The 13,433-nt window shown below is 35.3% G+C and overlaps 1 protein-coding gene across 4 annotated transcripts in view; it reads right to left on the reverse strand.

Moving 5' to 3' along the window:
• LOC140799921 (DNA-directed RNA polymerase V subunit 1) overlaps window positions 1–12,775 on the reverse strand; it is a 39,489-nt gene extending 26,714 nt beyond the window's left edge. For 2 of the 4 annotated variants that reach the window (XM_073154474.1, XM_073154475.1), the window contains exon 1: window positions 8,105–8,182. Coding sequence is in view for 2 of the 4 variants with exons in the window: in XM_073154472.1 (XP_073010573.1) it covers window positions 8,105–8,220; window positions 8,324–8,450; window positions 12,335–12,418 (327 nt within the window). In the remaining 2 variants the exon portion in view is untranslated. Of the gene's footprint in view, window positions 1–8,104; window positions 8,221–8,295; window positions 8,451–12,334; window positions 12,456–12,604 lie in introns of those variants that run through there. The other 2 variants (XM_073154472.1, XM_073154473.1) reach the window with 2 other exon arrangements.
• Between the last annotated feature and the right edge of the window lie 658 nt (window positions 12,776–13,433).

Here is a 13,433-nt window from a genome sequence, read left to right on the forward strand (position 1 = left end):
AGGTGACTCTGGCGGGGTTAGGGAACAGTCCTAGGAAGTATGAGAAATTTCCTAGGTGACTCTAACTTCTCTCAACGGTTAGAGGAAAAGACAGAGTGTGTTGATCACAGGGTGATACCCTCTGTTGACCCTAACCGGATCAGCTATGAAGAAAAGTCCCGAGCGTCATCTCGAGGTGACTTCTAGTTGATGTGGATCCACAGGGTTTAGCCCCATTGAGACATATGACAGTATAAATATCAAAAAGATGTTAATATGTTGAAAACGTGCAAGGTTACAAGTTGTGACATTTCTCTATCGTTATCATTGTTACTATGTAGAGAGCATGCCTATTGCATATTATGATAGATATTGTTGCTTTTAGTTTAATTTATTCAGCATTAATATGTTTTAAAATTTATTTGGTTCGAGTGGATTCCACTCACTGAGCTATAGTTGTTGGCTCACGAGTTCTATTGTTTTTTTTTTGTATTTGTTTATTTATTTCAGGTAATAGACAGCGGGGCGACTGAGCGTGATGTACCCGGATTCCACCTCCACTTAGGATTCACCTATTCACCCTTCCGCTCTTTTAGATTTTGTGCTTTAGATTAGAATATTTTATTTTACTTTATTTTATTTTAGAGACTCAAAAACATTAACATTGTTTTTATTTTAATTGCATTTAGTAATAAAATTTTAATAAAGCACATTCTTATTTTATTTATTTATCTTGTCATCTATACGTAGAGAGTATTGGTAAGGCTTCGTGCATCTCAAGCATATTGAGATGCATGGCCGGTTATGATTCCTATTTTGGGTCGTGACAGTTCTCTTTTCCAAGTGAGATTACTAGTTGTAAGTCACTACATAGATGATTTAACAAAAGCAAATAAACAAGTTGTATATAAAATAAGGCCTAGAAGTTCTTCACTAAAGATTGATTAATTTCATTAACCTTATATTTGCCCTACCAACTTCTCGGATTTTCTTTTACAATCTTCACCATTGGAATGCAAATAAGCCAGAAAATCAAGCATATTTAACCAGTCCAAGTCACATGCAGGACCCCTTAATGTACATCAATGTATTGAAGCCAACAAAAGAGTGATTAACATCATATAGGCATTTACAATTGTCTAAAACCATAGAAGAAAATCTCATCATACTTTCATGATTCCATAAGCACTTTTATGTATTCTTGGTTTTATTTTCTAGGAAAAATGTTTTATCCGACACAAGTTAGATATAGCACCTAACCGTCACTTTTATCTTTTCTGCCACTTCTCTTTCTCTTATTATAGAAAAATGTACTGATGACAATACGCATATCCTAATCTTCCCATTAAGGACAGTCATCAATCATTATTTATTTTGGCGTACCAACATATCACAGCCGCTACACTCTCAAGACACTCTCAAGATCATATCAACATCTGATATAGGAACCAATGCCTAGTCTTTCTTTTGATTTCTTAGTTGAGCTAGCTTAAGTATGGGGGCTTCAACAGATTGATATTAGTCATGGATCAAACTTAGTTAGGAATTTAGGGAAGGTTCATATATTTTTTCTCAAGTACAATTGCCCTAATTTTAGTCTAAAGAGTGGAGTGATAATCTAAAACTGGAAGGAATCCAGATGTGCTGTGTCTAGCTAATAATCAAACGTAAATACCAATTCTAACCTAACTGAATTCTAACCATGATGCGCGGGCAATCATAACACAAAGTGTGAATCCTTCTCTTGTTTCTATCAGCATCCCAACCTATTCCTATTTGAGCCAATTATTTGTTTCCTAATTGGGCCTGCATTCTGTAATCAATTATGGATTCCACATAGAGTCCAACTAAGGCCTAGAAATCAGCATTTTAACACAATTTGAGAGCCAAACTTCGGAGTGGCCTAATCTTTTGGGCTATACTCCCACTTTTGCTATAGTAGTTGCTTCCACTGCCCTTCTTACGTCTATCATGTTGTTATGATTGCTAACTCTTCCTTCTCCCTTTAATCATGCTGCTACTGTTGCCTTATTTCCTCCATTACTGGTTTTGTCCTCCAGGCCTAGTTTTGGCTGAGCTTCCACAATGTAGCAAGTCTTGTTGATACTCTATGCTGGAGAATAGGACCATACTTAGTGTCTATTTTTATATACCCTTGGTTGGCCTAAATTATCTATTTCGAAGCCTATCTTCAAAACTTCACTACTTCCCAAGAAACCTTATTAATTCTATGCCTAAACACTAGACTCACACGATAACTTTTACCTCAATATTTTAGTTGATTCTTTAACTTGATTTTAGTTTTCAACTTCTTTGAGAAAGAAGCTCTGGATTAGAACCAGTCGAATGAATGGAGTTTTTTCTAAGAACAAGGAGATGGAGACACAAACTAAATAGCCTATCAGGTTAAGGGAATAATTGTTTCAACGACCATATATACAATTTTGCTGAATTTAAGTTCATGACATCATATACACAATTTTGCTTCAATGACCATTTGTAATCAATGTTTTAGAAAGGGTCCAAGACAGCCCTTGGCAGGGCAGTGCACTAACCACCCCACAAACTGGCAATGCAGCTGGGAAATGGCAAGAGAGCACAATGGCAGTCATGATAGGCTGCCTTGGAGCCTAGCAGGCCAAGTGGCCCACTTTGGTGTTTGGCCCGCCTAAGCTAACGGGTCAATGCCAAGTGAACTAACCACTTTATTAATAAAAAAAAAAATCCAATCTCACCTCGCACCCTCTCTCTTGATTGGTGTCTGAGCCCTAAGCCCCTATAGCATTGCATTCCTCTCTCGAGCGGCAGCGAGAGACGGCAGTGAGAAGCAATGGCAGATACAACTACCCTCTTCTTCTTCTCTTTCTTCGGGATCTTCTCTGTTTTCTGTTTTTTCTCTTTCTTCCCTTTCACTCCCCTTTATTTCTTCTTCTCTTTCTTCCTTCCACTCTCCAGAGGTTCTTCTATTTCTTTTGCTCTCTCTTCTTTATTGTAGGAACCACTAATTCCCAATCCCTGCTTAGTTCTATACTTCTCTGTCAAGTTACATACGTATGATCTTATCTTCGTAGAAGGCTTCTCAAACAAATCATAAGTTCTTTGTATTTAGCACAATTTTATACTTTTTGTGATCTTTGACTATTTACTTTGGTAGTCATTCAGTATAGGTGAATTGATACAGTTTGCCATATCATTTCCAATTACATCATATATAATTATTTTTTATTTTTCATATAGCAAATATACTAGACTTCCTTGATATCCAACTAGGCGCTCGGCGGTGCGATGTGGTGTGAACACCACAATCCGTATGTTCACTCTCGTATGTGCAAGAGAACTTACCCGTGGCTCTCTAGCTTAACGAGGGATTAAACTAGCCTTGCAGGGCTATTTTCATCATTTTGCTTATTAAGCTTTTTTTTTGTCTTTTGCTTATTAATGCATCATGGTTAGTGCGGTCTTTTGCTTTCCTTTGCTTTGCTGGTATAAAGGCTTGTAATCTTTTTTTAATTAATGAATATTTGAGAGTTTTGATATATGCAATGTTAATGGATTCTGACATCTCATTGGTGAATTCCCAGATTTGGAATAAATTTCTTAGGCTTCATTCAAGAGAGCCTAAGCCATTGCGTTGTTCTCTAAGCCCTTGTGTTGTTCTCGTCTTGCTCACATCAAAAAAAGATGGGTCATGGCGTATATTTCGATAATCGAGTCATCAATAGAATAACGATCAAATACTGTTTTCCCATCCCGCAACTTGATGACATGTTAGACATAATAGCGGGAGCTTCAATCTTCTCCAAAATTGATCCCAAATGTGATTATCATCAAACCCAAATTCAACCAGTTGATGAGTGGAAGACCGCTTTTAAAATGAAAAACAGATTGTATGAATGGTTGGTGATATCTTTCAATCTATCTAATGCACCAAGCACTTTCATACGTTTATGACTCAAGTGCTTCAACCATTCATGAATAAAATTCTTGTGGTATACCTTGATGACATTAATTTATAGTCGATCAAAGGAACTTCACTTAGACCATTTGCATCAAGTATGTCTTGAGCTTTGTGCCGCACAACTCTATGCCAATAGAAAAAAGTGTTCTTTTCTTGTGGATCAAATCAATGATGGCCATGCCACCATCGATCGAGCGACACGCCCCCCGGTGCTAGTGGCACACATTTATAATATTTTTAATAAATTATTTAGGATATTTAGAGATATTTTTTTGGTCTTTGGCATATCAATCTTTGTTTAAAATCTACATTACAATGTTTTATATTTAGATTATTTTTGTAAATAACTTATTTTATTAAAGATAAAATAACAATTGAATATAAATATTATTCAACACATAATATGATTGAATACATTTATTAAAATTAATATTAATGATTAAATACTCCATAATATAATTGAGCACATAATAACATTCAATACATAATTGATTATTCAATACATAATTGATAATAGTTCAATAATTAAAACTAATATCTAGTTGAACGTAAAATGACGAGGATAATCAAAAACTTCATTTGCTGACACAAGAATAACACGAGAATGTTGCATTAAATACTGTCGATCTTTTTCAAAACTTATCCACTAATAATATTACTCGTTATAACGTCTCACATAGTCTTCATAAAAATAAGAATTTTATAATTATTCGATGATATGATATGGATATTAAATATACACGACCGGCACAGGCACACTATAAACATATGCAAATTGTGAATATGAAGTATAATAAGAGTGTTGTGGCTCTGGTGGATACGATTAATATGATGGTAATAATGATGAACTCATATCATCCTATGGGCGCACCTCTCCTAATGTCCTGCTACCTATAAACTCAAATCCTTTCCTTATCTAATTGTAATCATATTAAACTTGAGAATGTCTGTTTCCTTTCTTTTGTCTCTGATAAATTCGGTTTTGTGGTTGTATAGGTCTAGTAAATGAAATGTCATTCCAATTTTAAAAAATGACAAATAAGTTGTCATTTCAAAAATGACAAATAACAAAAGTTAATTGATAGAAATAAGAAAAAAATAAAAAATAAGTTCTACATGTCATATCATGTTTCTTAAGAAAATAAGATTGATGGAAATAAAAAAAATTAAAAAAAAGTCTCTACATTGGCATATAACCGACACGAGGCTGTGCCGGACCGGCACGGATCGGCACGGGGCATGCCAACCGACACGGCCATCCTTGGATCAAATCATATTCCTAGGGTTTGTGGTTACATATGAAAGAGTCTGCGCCAACTTTGAAAAGATAAAAGCAATCATTGATTGACCAGAAACCGCAAAACATCCATGATGTGCGTAGTTTTCATGGCCTTGCTACTTTTTATCGATGCTTCATTTAAGGGTTTACCACTATCATGTCTTCAATCATGGTTTGACCGAATAAAGAGAATTTTCATTGCGGTAAATATGTAAGGCTTTTAAAGAAATCAAGAAAAAAATGATTGTGACATCTGTAATGCGTCTTCATAACTTTTCTAAAACCTTTGAGGTGGAATATGATGCCTTAGAAATCAAGATAGGTAGTGTTCTTAGCCAAAAACATTATCCTATTGCCTACTTCAGCAAGAAAGTAAATGAGGCCAAACAAAAGTACTCCACATACGATAAAGAATTTATGCGGTTATTCAAGCTTTGCACTATTGAAGCCATTACTTACTCCCCCATGAATTTATCAATTATTCAAACTATAAAGCTCTTCGATTTTTGAATTCTCAAAAGAAACTCAGTACAAGACATGTTCATTGGATTGAGTTCTCACAAGTCACAAAGCACACTTTTGTACTCAAACATAAAGTAGGGTTAAGAATAAGACAGCTGATGCGCTTAGCTAACAGATTAGCCTTCTATTTGCTATTAACATCAAAGTCACTGGATTTGACAAAATAAGAAAAGACTACATTTTATCTTGACTTTGAAAAGCCTTATGGCACATGGTTGGCACAAAATTAAAGTTCACCACAACCTATCATCTATAAAACCAATTGTCCACCTGAGGTCGTCAATTGTAGTTTTAGAAATCTTTTACAATGCCCCACAGGTGATCATAACATATTTTGGGATGTCACTCTTCCTGTAACCTAATTTGCATACAATATCTTTATCAATAGGTCTATAGATATGAGTCCATTTGGAATTGTTCGTGGTTTTAAAGCACGCAAATATTTAAATATTTTGCCCATATCATCTCATAAATATTTGCACATCATGTTCATTTGTTGAATTAGGAGATCACTAATTGAATTGAGACGAATAATCCTCAATATGAAATACAGGTTGACTTGCACAAGCGTGCCAAGGAGTTTAACATAGGAGAGTTTGTCTCAAACCCGAAAGATTCCCTTCATGAGTTGTTTGAAAGTTGCATGCTTGTAGTGCAGGACCTTTTCAAGTTTTGAAACGTGTATGAACTAATGCTTATATCATTGACATTCCCTCTGATTACGACATTAATTCTACTTTTAATATTAAGGATTTAGTGGCTTACAAACCGCTTAAAAATATTCCTACTGAACCATATACTACATCTACTACTAGTTGATTTGGACACCACTATCCATCATCTAGCTTAACAAGAGTTTAGACTAGCCTTACAAGGTTATTTTTGTCATTTTGCTTATTAGGTTATTTCTGTTTTTTTGCTTATTAAGGCATCATGGTTACTTTGATCTTTTGCTTTGCTTTACCTATATATAGACTTGTAGTGGTCACGATGAAGCTCAATGCCCAATCTGTTAGTACTTTTCTTTTATTTCGACCATAGGCGCTATCGAGCGGTAAGCCATGAAATTTCTAACTAAAGTGCGATATCCCGACAAGTACTACACTTATTAGATTATCCTCTCTTTTCAATTAATAAATATTTTGAGAGTTTTGATACATTAGGTGTTCTATAGGTGAATTCCAACACCCCGATTGGTGGATTCCTCAGGTTTGAATATTTTTACTATGCTTCTTCTCAAATTTGCGATTAAGAAGTTTGTCCTGCATTAGGATGACCACCCGCCACCAACAATCACCTTTTAATACATTGTTTATAACTTAAGGCATAGATTGAGATAAGGAAAGAACATGAAGTCTATCATTTTCTGCTACTTTGGGTGGCATATAATTGCAATAGTTGCAAAGGAATAGACACTAAGAGTTGTATCAACATGTTAAAGCTTAATTGTCTATTAACCTCAAAGGACATTGCTTCACATGTGCATAAAGAGAAGTGACCAAATTAAGTGATCTAGAAAGGTCAGGCAAGCCTTGACTCTCTTAATATATATTTGTCTAGATGTATAACTTTTCAATTCTCAATATTAGGTCACATAACGATATTTTAGGCAAAACATATGATAACGATTTTCAACAATATAAATATAAGTTACAGCTTAATTACACAAGCAAGAAATACAAGAAGGAATGAAAGGACAAAACTTTAATATATCTACTTTCAACATCACATTGCTTAACCAGATAGATAGACAACTACTAAGAACATATTAGACAATCAAACATATTCTAGCAGACAAGTTCTGCAATTTTATACCTTTGGGGAGTGGAGACCAAATAAAAGTATGCACAGATAAAAAAAATTAGATTAGCAAATTCCAATTATATTCTCTGTAGTACATGTTGGAAAATAAAAATAACCATATGCAAGTAAATCAATAACGTAACAAATATTCCTACATGAAATCCTTGCAAGAAATGGACGTGTTTAGCTTCTTGCAACACTTGCATGCACTAAATCCTCTTACAATACATCAGTTAAATTCTTATGCTGACTACCAAACAACCACAAAGAAAAATGTGCTTATAGTTCTATGAGTTATTGTCCTTGACACTCTGAAAAGTTATAATTTCCTATTTCGAAAATCAAATGCAGCCAACATTTTAACAATTGCAATATCTTTTCTATATATAGCATTAACTTTGAACTTTAACCCTGCCAGACACATTTCATGAAAGATAAAAAAATCAAGAATCAAAAAATGTTACAAGATAGAAATGTATTGCAAAGATAGAAAAGTATGAGATACAAAGTGAGAAATAACTCGACCAGTGCAAAGTAACTTTTTTTAATATGCTTATGGATACCTTTCCCTTCTTCATTCGCAAGCACTTCAAACAAACCAAGCTCAAAATATGCTTCAATTCACTGACATGGGATGGATGATATACAGGTATGGGCAACTGTATATACCCAAAATGACCTAAGTTGTTAAAATGGAAATCTGTTACCTAAAAGCTCTTAAAAGATCTCTTATCCTACTAGCAACGTAAGTTACCATGAATAAATAGCTAACACTTGCAAACCTTCGCATTGCCCTTGTTCAGCAGTTCCACAAGATTCACATTTCCCAAATTCCAATGGCAAACCAAGGAAAGGATTTGTTAACTGGCTTGGATGCGATATTGGGCATTCACTTATGGAGTATGTACACTGCCAAGAAGATAATCACATGTTAAACATTATCTTCTAAACATTGGAGCAAATGAAAGAACAAGTTGAGCTTTATATTACGTAACCCCAATGGGTGATATGATTCATGATTGAATTCATATGATTGTTTAAATAAGGAGCTATTTTATCAATCAAGAAGAAGCTAAATATGTTCATTGTGTTTAAGAAGCCTAGCAATTAGGCTAATAAGCTTTGGGAAAGTTGCCTAAGAAACTAAGAAACTATTCATCTTTTTTGTGATTTCAGTTCAAACAATATTCACGAGGTTCACACTCAGAAAGGGAGAAAATTCCTTCAGTTGCCATGGAGAAAACTTGAAAGGAAAGATGGACTGACAACTCATCACATATTTTACACCATCAATTGACATATAGTTATGCACTGCGATATTTCCTTTGTGGCACAACAAAAGAAAAGGAAAAGGAATTACTGACTATAGAGGATACTCAGATCATAAGACTATATATATTTGTCCTGCATAAAATTTGACTGTATAAGTAGAAAAATTAAAATAAAAGAATGCCAAGAAAGTCCAACAAAACCGTTTAGCATAACAGTCAATCATCATAAGATCATTGGCTGCTAAGATTAATCTTTTAGTACTGTGAATCAGTAATAGAAATTTTAGATTTGAAGTTGTAAATGAGCTCCAATACACATATATAATGATGTGTCACCAGAATTACATGGGCTTCTGCACCTTATACATCCTTAAAATCTAATAATATAAATAGTAAATATGTGTTCACCATTTCATCGTGGTTGTTTAATAACAAGCAACTAAGTTTACTGTGACAGGTTACGGAACGATTCTTTTAAAATCTAAATTTATTGTAGGAAGCAGTCCACGCAACCGAGAAAAAATATTCCCCAAACATTCACCCGTAGTCAGAAAATTACGAAACTAAGTGAAATCGATCCATAACTCCCTGATCTATGTTTTTCGTATTTATGCCCTTCGCAAATTTGAACCGCAACTAGGATGAAAGCACAATATAGTATGAATGATGGTGATAGTGACGGGTGAAATAGATGTTAGGGTTATGGATAATAATGGAGATGAAAGTGGGTGGTTGATGTTGTTTAAGGGCTAAAGACGAAGGAGAAGAAGCGGTCGAGATCTCAAGGAAGAGGGAGGACTCGACAGACGAGGGAGATTAGAAGTTAGAAGAGACCTTGCCAACAGTAGAGGTGGCTGGTTGGTGAAAAGGAAGAAGGGAGATTAAGGTAGAGAGATTAGAGAGATGATAGAGAGGTAAAAAACTAATATTCCATAAGCATAATAATTTTGGTTGTCATCCACATCTTTATAGAGGCTAGCCAACAAGCCAAAATAATAATTATTAATCCTAATTCTAGTGGACTCCCGCCGATCGCATTCGAACGCGCCCAACCGCGTTCGAACGTATAAAAGGTGTTCTCTGTTTTTGCGAACCCGATGCAGGCGTTCAAACGCACCCTCTTCCGCATTCAATGCAACCTACAGAAAATTTATTTTGATGAAAATAAATAACTAATGCAATAAAAAAAGACTCTAACAAGGTGTATCAGAGTCTTTTCTTATTACATTAGTTATTTATTTTATTGGTGCATATGTATCTATGCTCATATATAGATATACATAATATATTATAGATATAATCAAACCAAGTCATCATAAATTTTGCAAGTTGTAATGTTATGATCTAACCATGAAAGTCAAGTCAATCGAGTCGGGCCGAGTTAGTTAGTTAGATTTGCTTATTATTTTAAATTTCAAATAAAACATATGTAAGCCCAATAAAACAAATTGGATCCAACCCGTTATAATTATACTCCTATAAATAGGAGAGATCATGGGTTAGTTATCATCGTGAAATGATTATTGAGTTTAGCTAATTTTATAATTTGCATTTATCTTTTATTATAGTCATTAGATCGTCCTTATCTTCATTGGAGTATATTGTAACCATAGATTCATTCCAAGCATCCAAATTCTAGCCACCCTCTTCCTCAACGAGTTATCCTATCTTACAGTTGTTCTACTACCACCCATAGTCATCCGCCACTTCTGACGACTACCGCAGCATCGGATATTTACTGATATGTCCAAATTCGACCTCCCCTCACTTTTTTATTTTTAATTTTTCACACCTTGAATTCACGTGAAATCAAAGCTGTTAGATTCGTAACTCGTGGGGCTACCAACTATAAAAATCTCATAATTTTATCACGTGCAGATTGGTCTAGATCTAGTTCATAACATGTAACACCTCTAAGAAATGTGCATTGTTCCACCTTAAATGCCAATAGTAGTAACATAGTATTGATATATACAAAGACAAGGGAATTAAAGGATTATCAAAAAAAAAAAAAACATTAAAATGGAAGATGCTTGAAGGATTATTACTTATTACCAAAATATGAGGATGGCAAAAAGAAAATCTATATAGCAAAAAGTAAATCAAAAGCCTAGATTATATGAAAGAAACTTTCCGCTGAAGAGCTGTTCTCTTTAAGGATACTTATGAAAGACAGTTAATATGTAGTTGTCAACCATCAACATCAATTTTGCAATTATTGATAGTCTAAGGAAGGTTAAGCAAGATTAGCTATAGAAAAACTTATACGCCTTCATAAAGAAAATTGTCATTCCAAGTTAATCTCTCAAGATTCAGATTCTCTTATAGCAAAATGAGAAGGAACCCTAGCATTATTGGTTGTCTTGGCTTTTATTTCTAGATGGGAAGAGGCCAAGTTAGGTTTTCTAAACTTCAGTGATTGCTGAATGCATGATTTCTTTGTATATGTTGTCCAGGTGGGAGGATATATACCATTCTCAAAAGAATGAAAATCAATTCATGATCATGTAAAACTCAATAGAGTAGTTATATCATCAAACGGGTCCACCATGCATATAATATAGTCCAACAAAAGATAGACTAGTTGTATGCTATCTATTTTGTGAATATTGCAACCAACTTGATTAAGTGGAGTCCTGTTAACTGATTATACTGACGGGCAAGAAAGACTACTGCTAATTTCAACTTTATTAAGTTTTAGTTTGAGTTACTAATTGCTTACACACTACTACGATCCTATTGTTTGGAGACAGCCGACAACGAAATTGATCCTTTCACAACTTCATTCATCATTTCCATCTTCCTCTTCTAATAATCAAATATCATTCTTAGCAATATTGCTGCAGAAGATATTAGGTTGCACACCTAAGTTGGGTCTGGACAAATATTGACACGGTATAAAATTATAAAAAAAAATACCATATCCTAGTTAAGAACTTTTGAAATCAATAGAACAGAGCACGCAAATTGGGATCTACTGCAGTAACACAATGCATGATAATTTAGAGCAATCAATTGCTGTTTTAGCAAGAGAGTTGATTTGAAGTCCTGACTAAATTTGAGCTTATGCCCCATCTTTTATCTTTCATTAGATATTACTCAAAAAATGAAGAGCTTGAAGGCCACAATCACAGAAAGTTACACATTAAACGAAATCTGAGAAATGCATCATCCATGATAATCCTTCTGCAATAGCAGCATTCTGTTCAATACTCGCTTGGTCTTTGAAGAAGCAGAAGTGCTCTTCGGAACTCCCATGAATCGCCTAAAGCACTATGGTAGCTCAAAAATATAATCAGAACACGATTAATCCTTCTGCAATGAACCTTCAACACATAGCGGCAATCTGTTCAATCCTCGCTTTGTCTTTAGAAGAAACAATCGGAACTCCCATAAATATTTATCCGAACACTCCCACGAATCGCCTAAAGCACTAAGGTAGCTCACAAATATAATCAGAACGTACACCAAACACTAAACTCCGTCGCCCAAAACAAGCATAAGATAGGCAAAAACACATACAATTTCCGCGTCGGTCGCGGCGCTGAACTTGATGCTCCGAATCGACCCATCCAACACAAGAGGAGATGCGACATCCTCCTCCATCGCGTCGCCCACTGCTCCCGCAAAACCGATAGCTAGGCTGCAACACGAAATGCTCAAGTCAAGCACCAATTCGAAGGGAATAGGAGCCGCATTTAGGGTTTCATCCACTAAATTACAGCAACAAGAAAAGGGGTGAACAATGCAAGAGAAATGGAGGAGGATGAACAATCGGAGATCGAACAATGCCTGCGATTTCTCCTTCCTTTCTTCGAGCCCTCTAGAAAGAAGTAAACCCCCCCCCCCCCCCCACCCCCAGGAGAGTAAAACCCTTCGTTTGTCTTCTCCCTCTCGCTCGCTCGCTTTTAAGAGAGAGAGAGAGAGAGAGAGAGACAGAGAGAGAGAGAGAGAGAGGTGAGTAAAGTATTGGGCGATGCTTTCTATATGAGTTTTTGTATATGGATGACGGTAAGATTACCGTCCCCGATGACTGAAGTGCCCTCATTTGGGTGCGTCGTCCCACGTCACCTCCCACTGATCCGAGCTGTGAGAAGAGGCAGTTCGCCACGTGTACGCCAGGTGGAAAGAGAGGAACTACACGACACGTGGGGAGTACTGGTTGGTGGATTGGAACGATCGGGTGTGCCTAGTAACGTGGCGGATCGGAAAAGAGTCTGGACTGAGACGGGAGCGTCCAATTCACCGCTACGGTCAGGCTCCAACCAAGCGCCAAAACAGGAATCAAGAGTCATTTTCAAATAAAAAGCTTGGCGATTATAATTTTTTTTTTAAATATATCATAAATTCGCTCTTGGAATAAGGGTCACCTAATTATAATATTAGAAGATGAGCGGTGATACTAAGTATAAGTTATTCTAATATTTCGTTTGATACTCCGTATAACAAGTAATAATTATATTTGATCTGACATAAAATTAATAGGAAAGTATTATGAGTATGTAAGGCTTCGTCTCAAACTGGATTAGTTAGTTTTATTTCTTAGTCTTGATTTTGGTATCTTTAACTAGTTTAATGTAATTTTGTGTTAGTTCTAAACTAAGTTAATATGTATTTATTA

Source organism: Typha latifolia, chromosome 13, assembly GCF_019914945.1.
Source record: "Typha latifolia isolate L0001 chromosome 13, TyphaL0001v2, whole genome shotgun sequence".
Classification (NCBI taxonomy): Eukaryota; Viridiplantae; Streptophyta; class Magnoliopsida; order Poales; family Typhaceae; genus Typha; species Typha latifolia.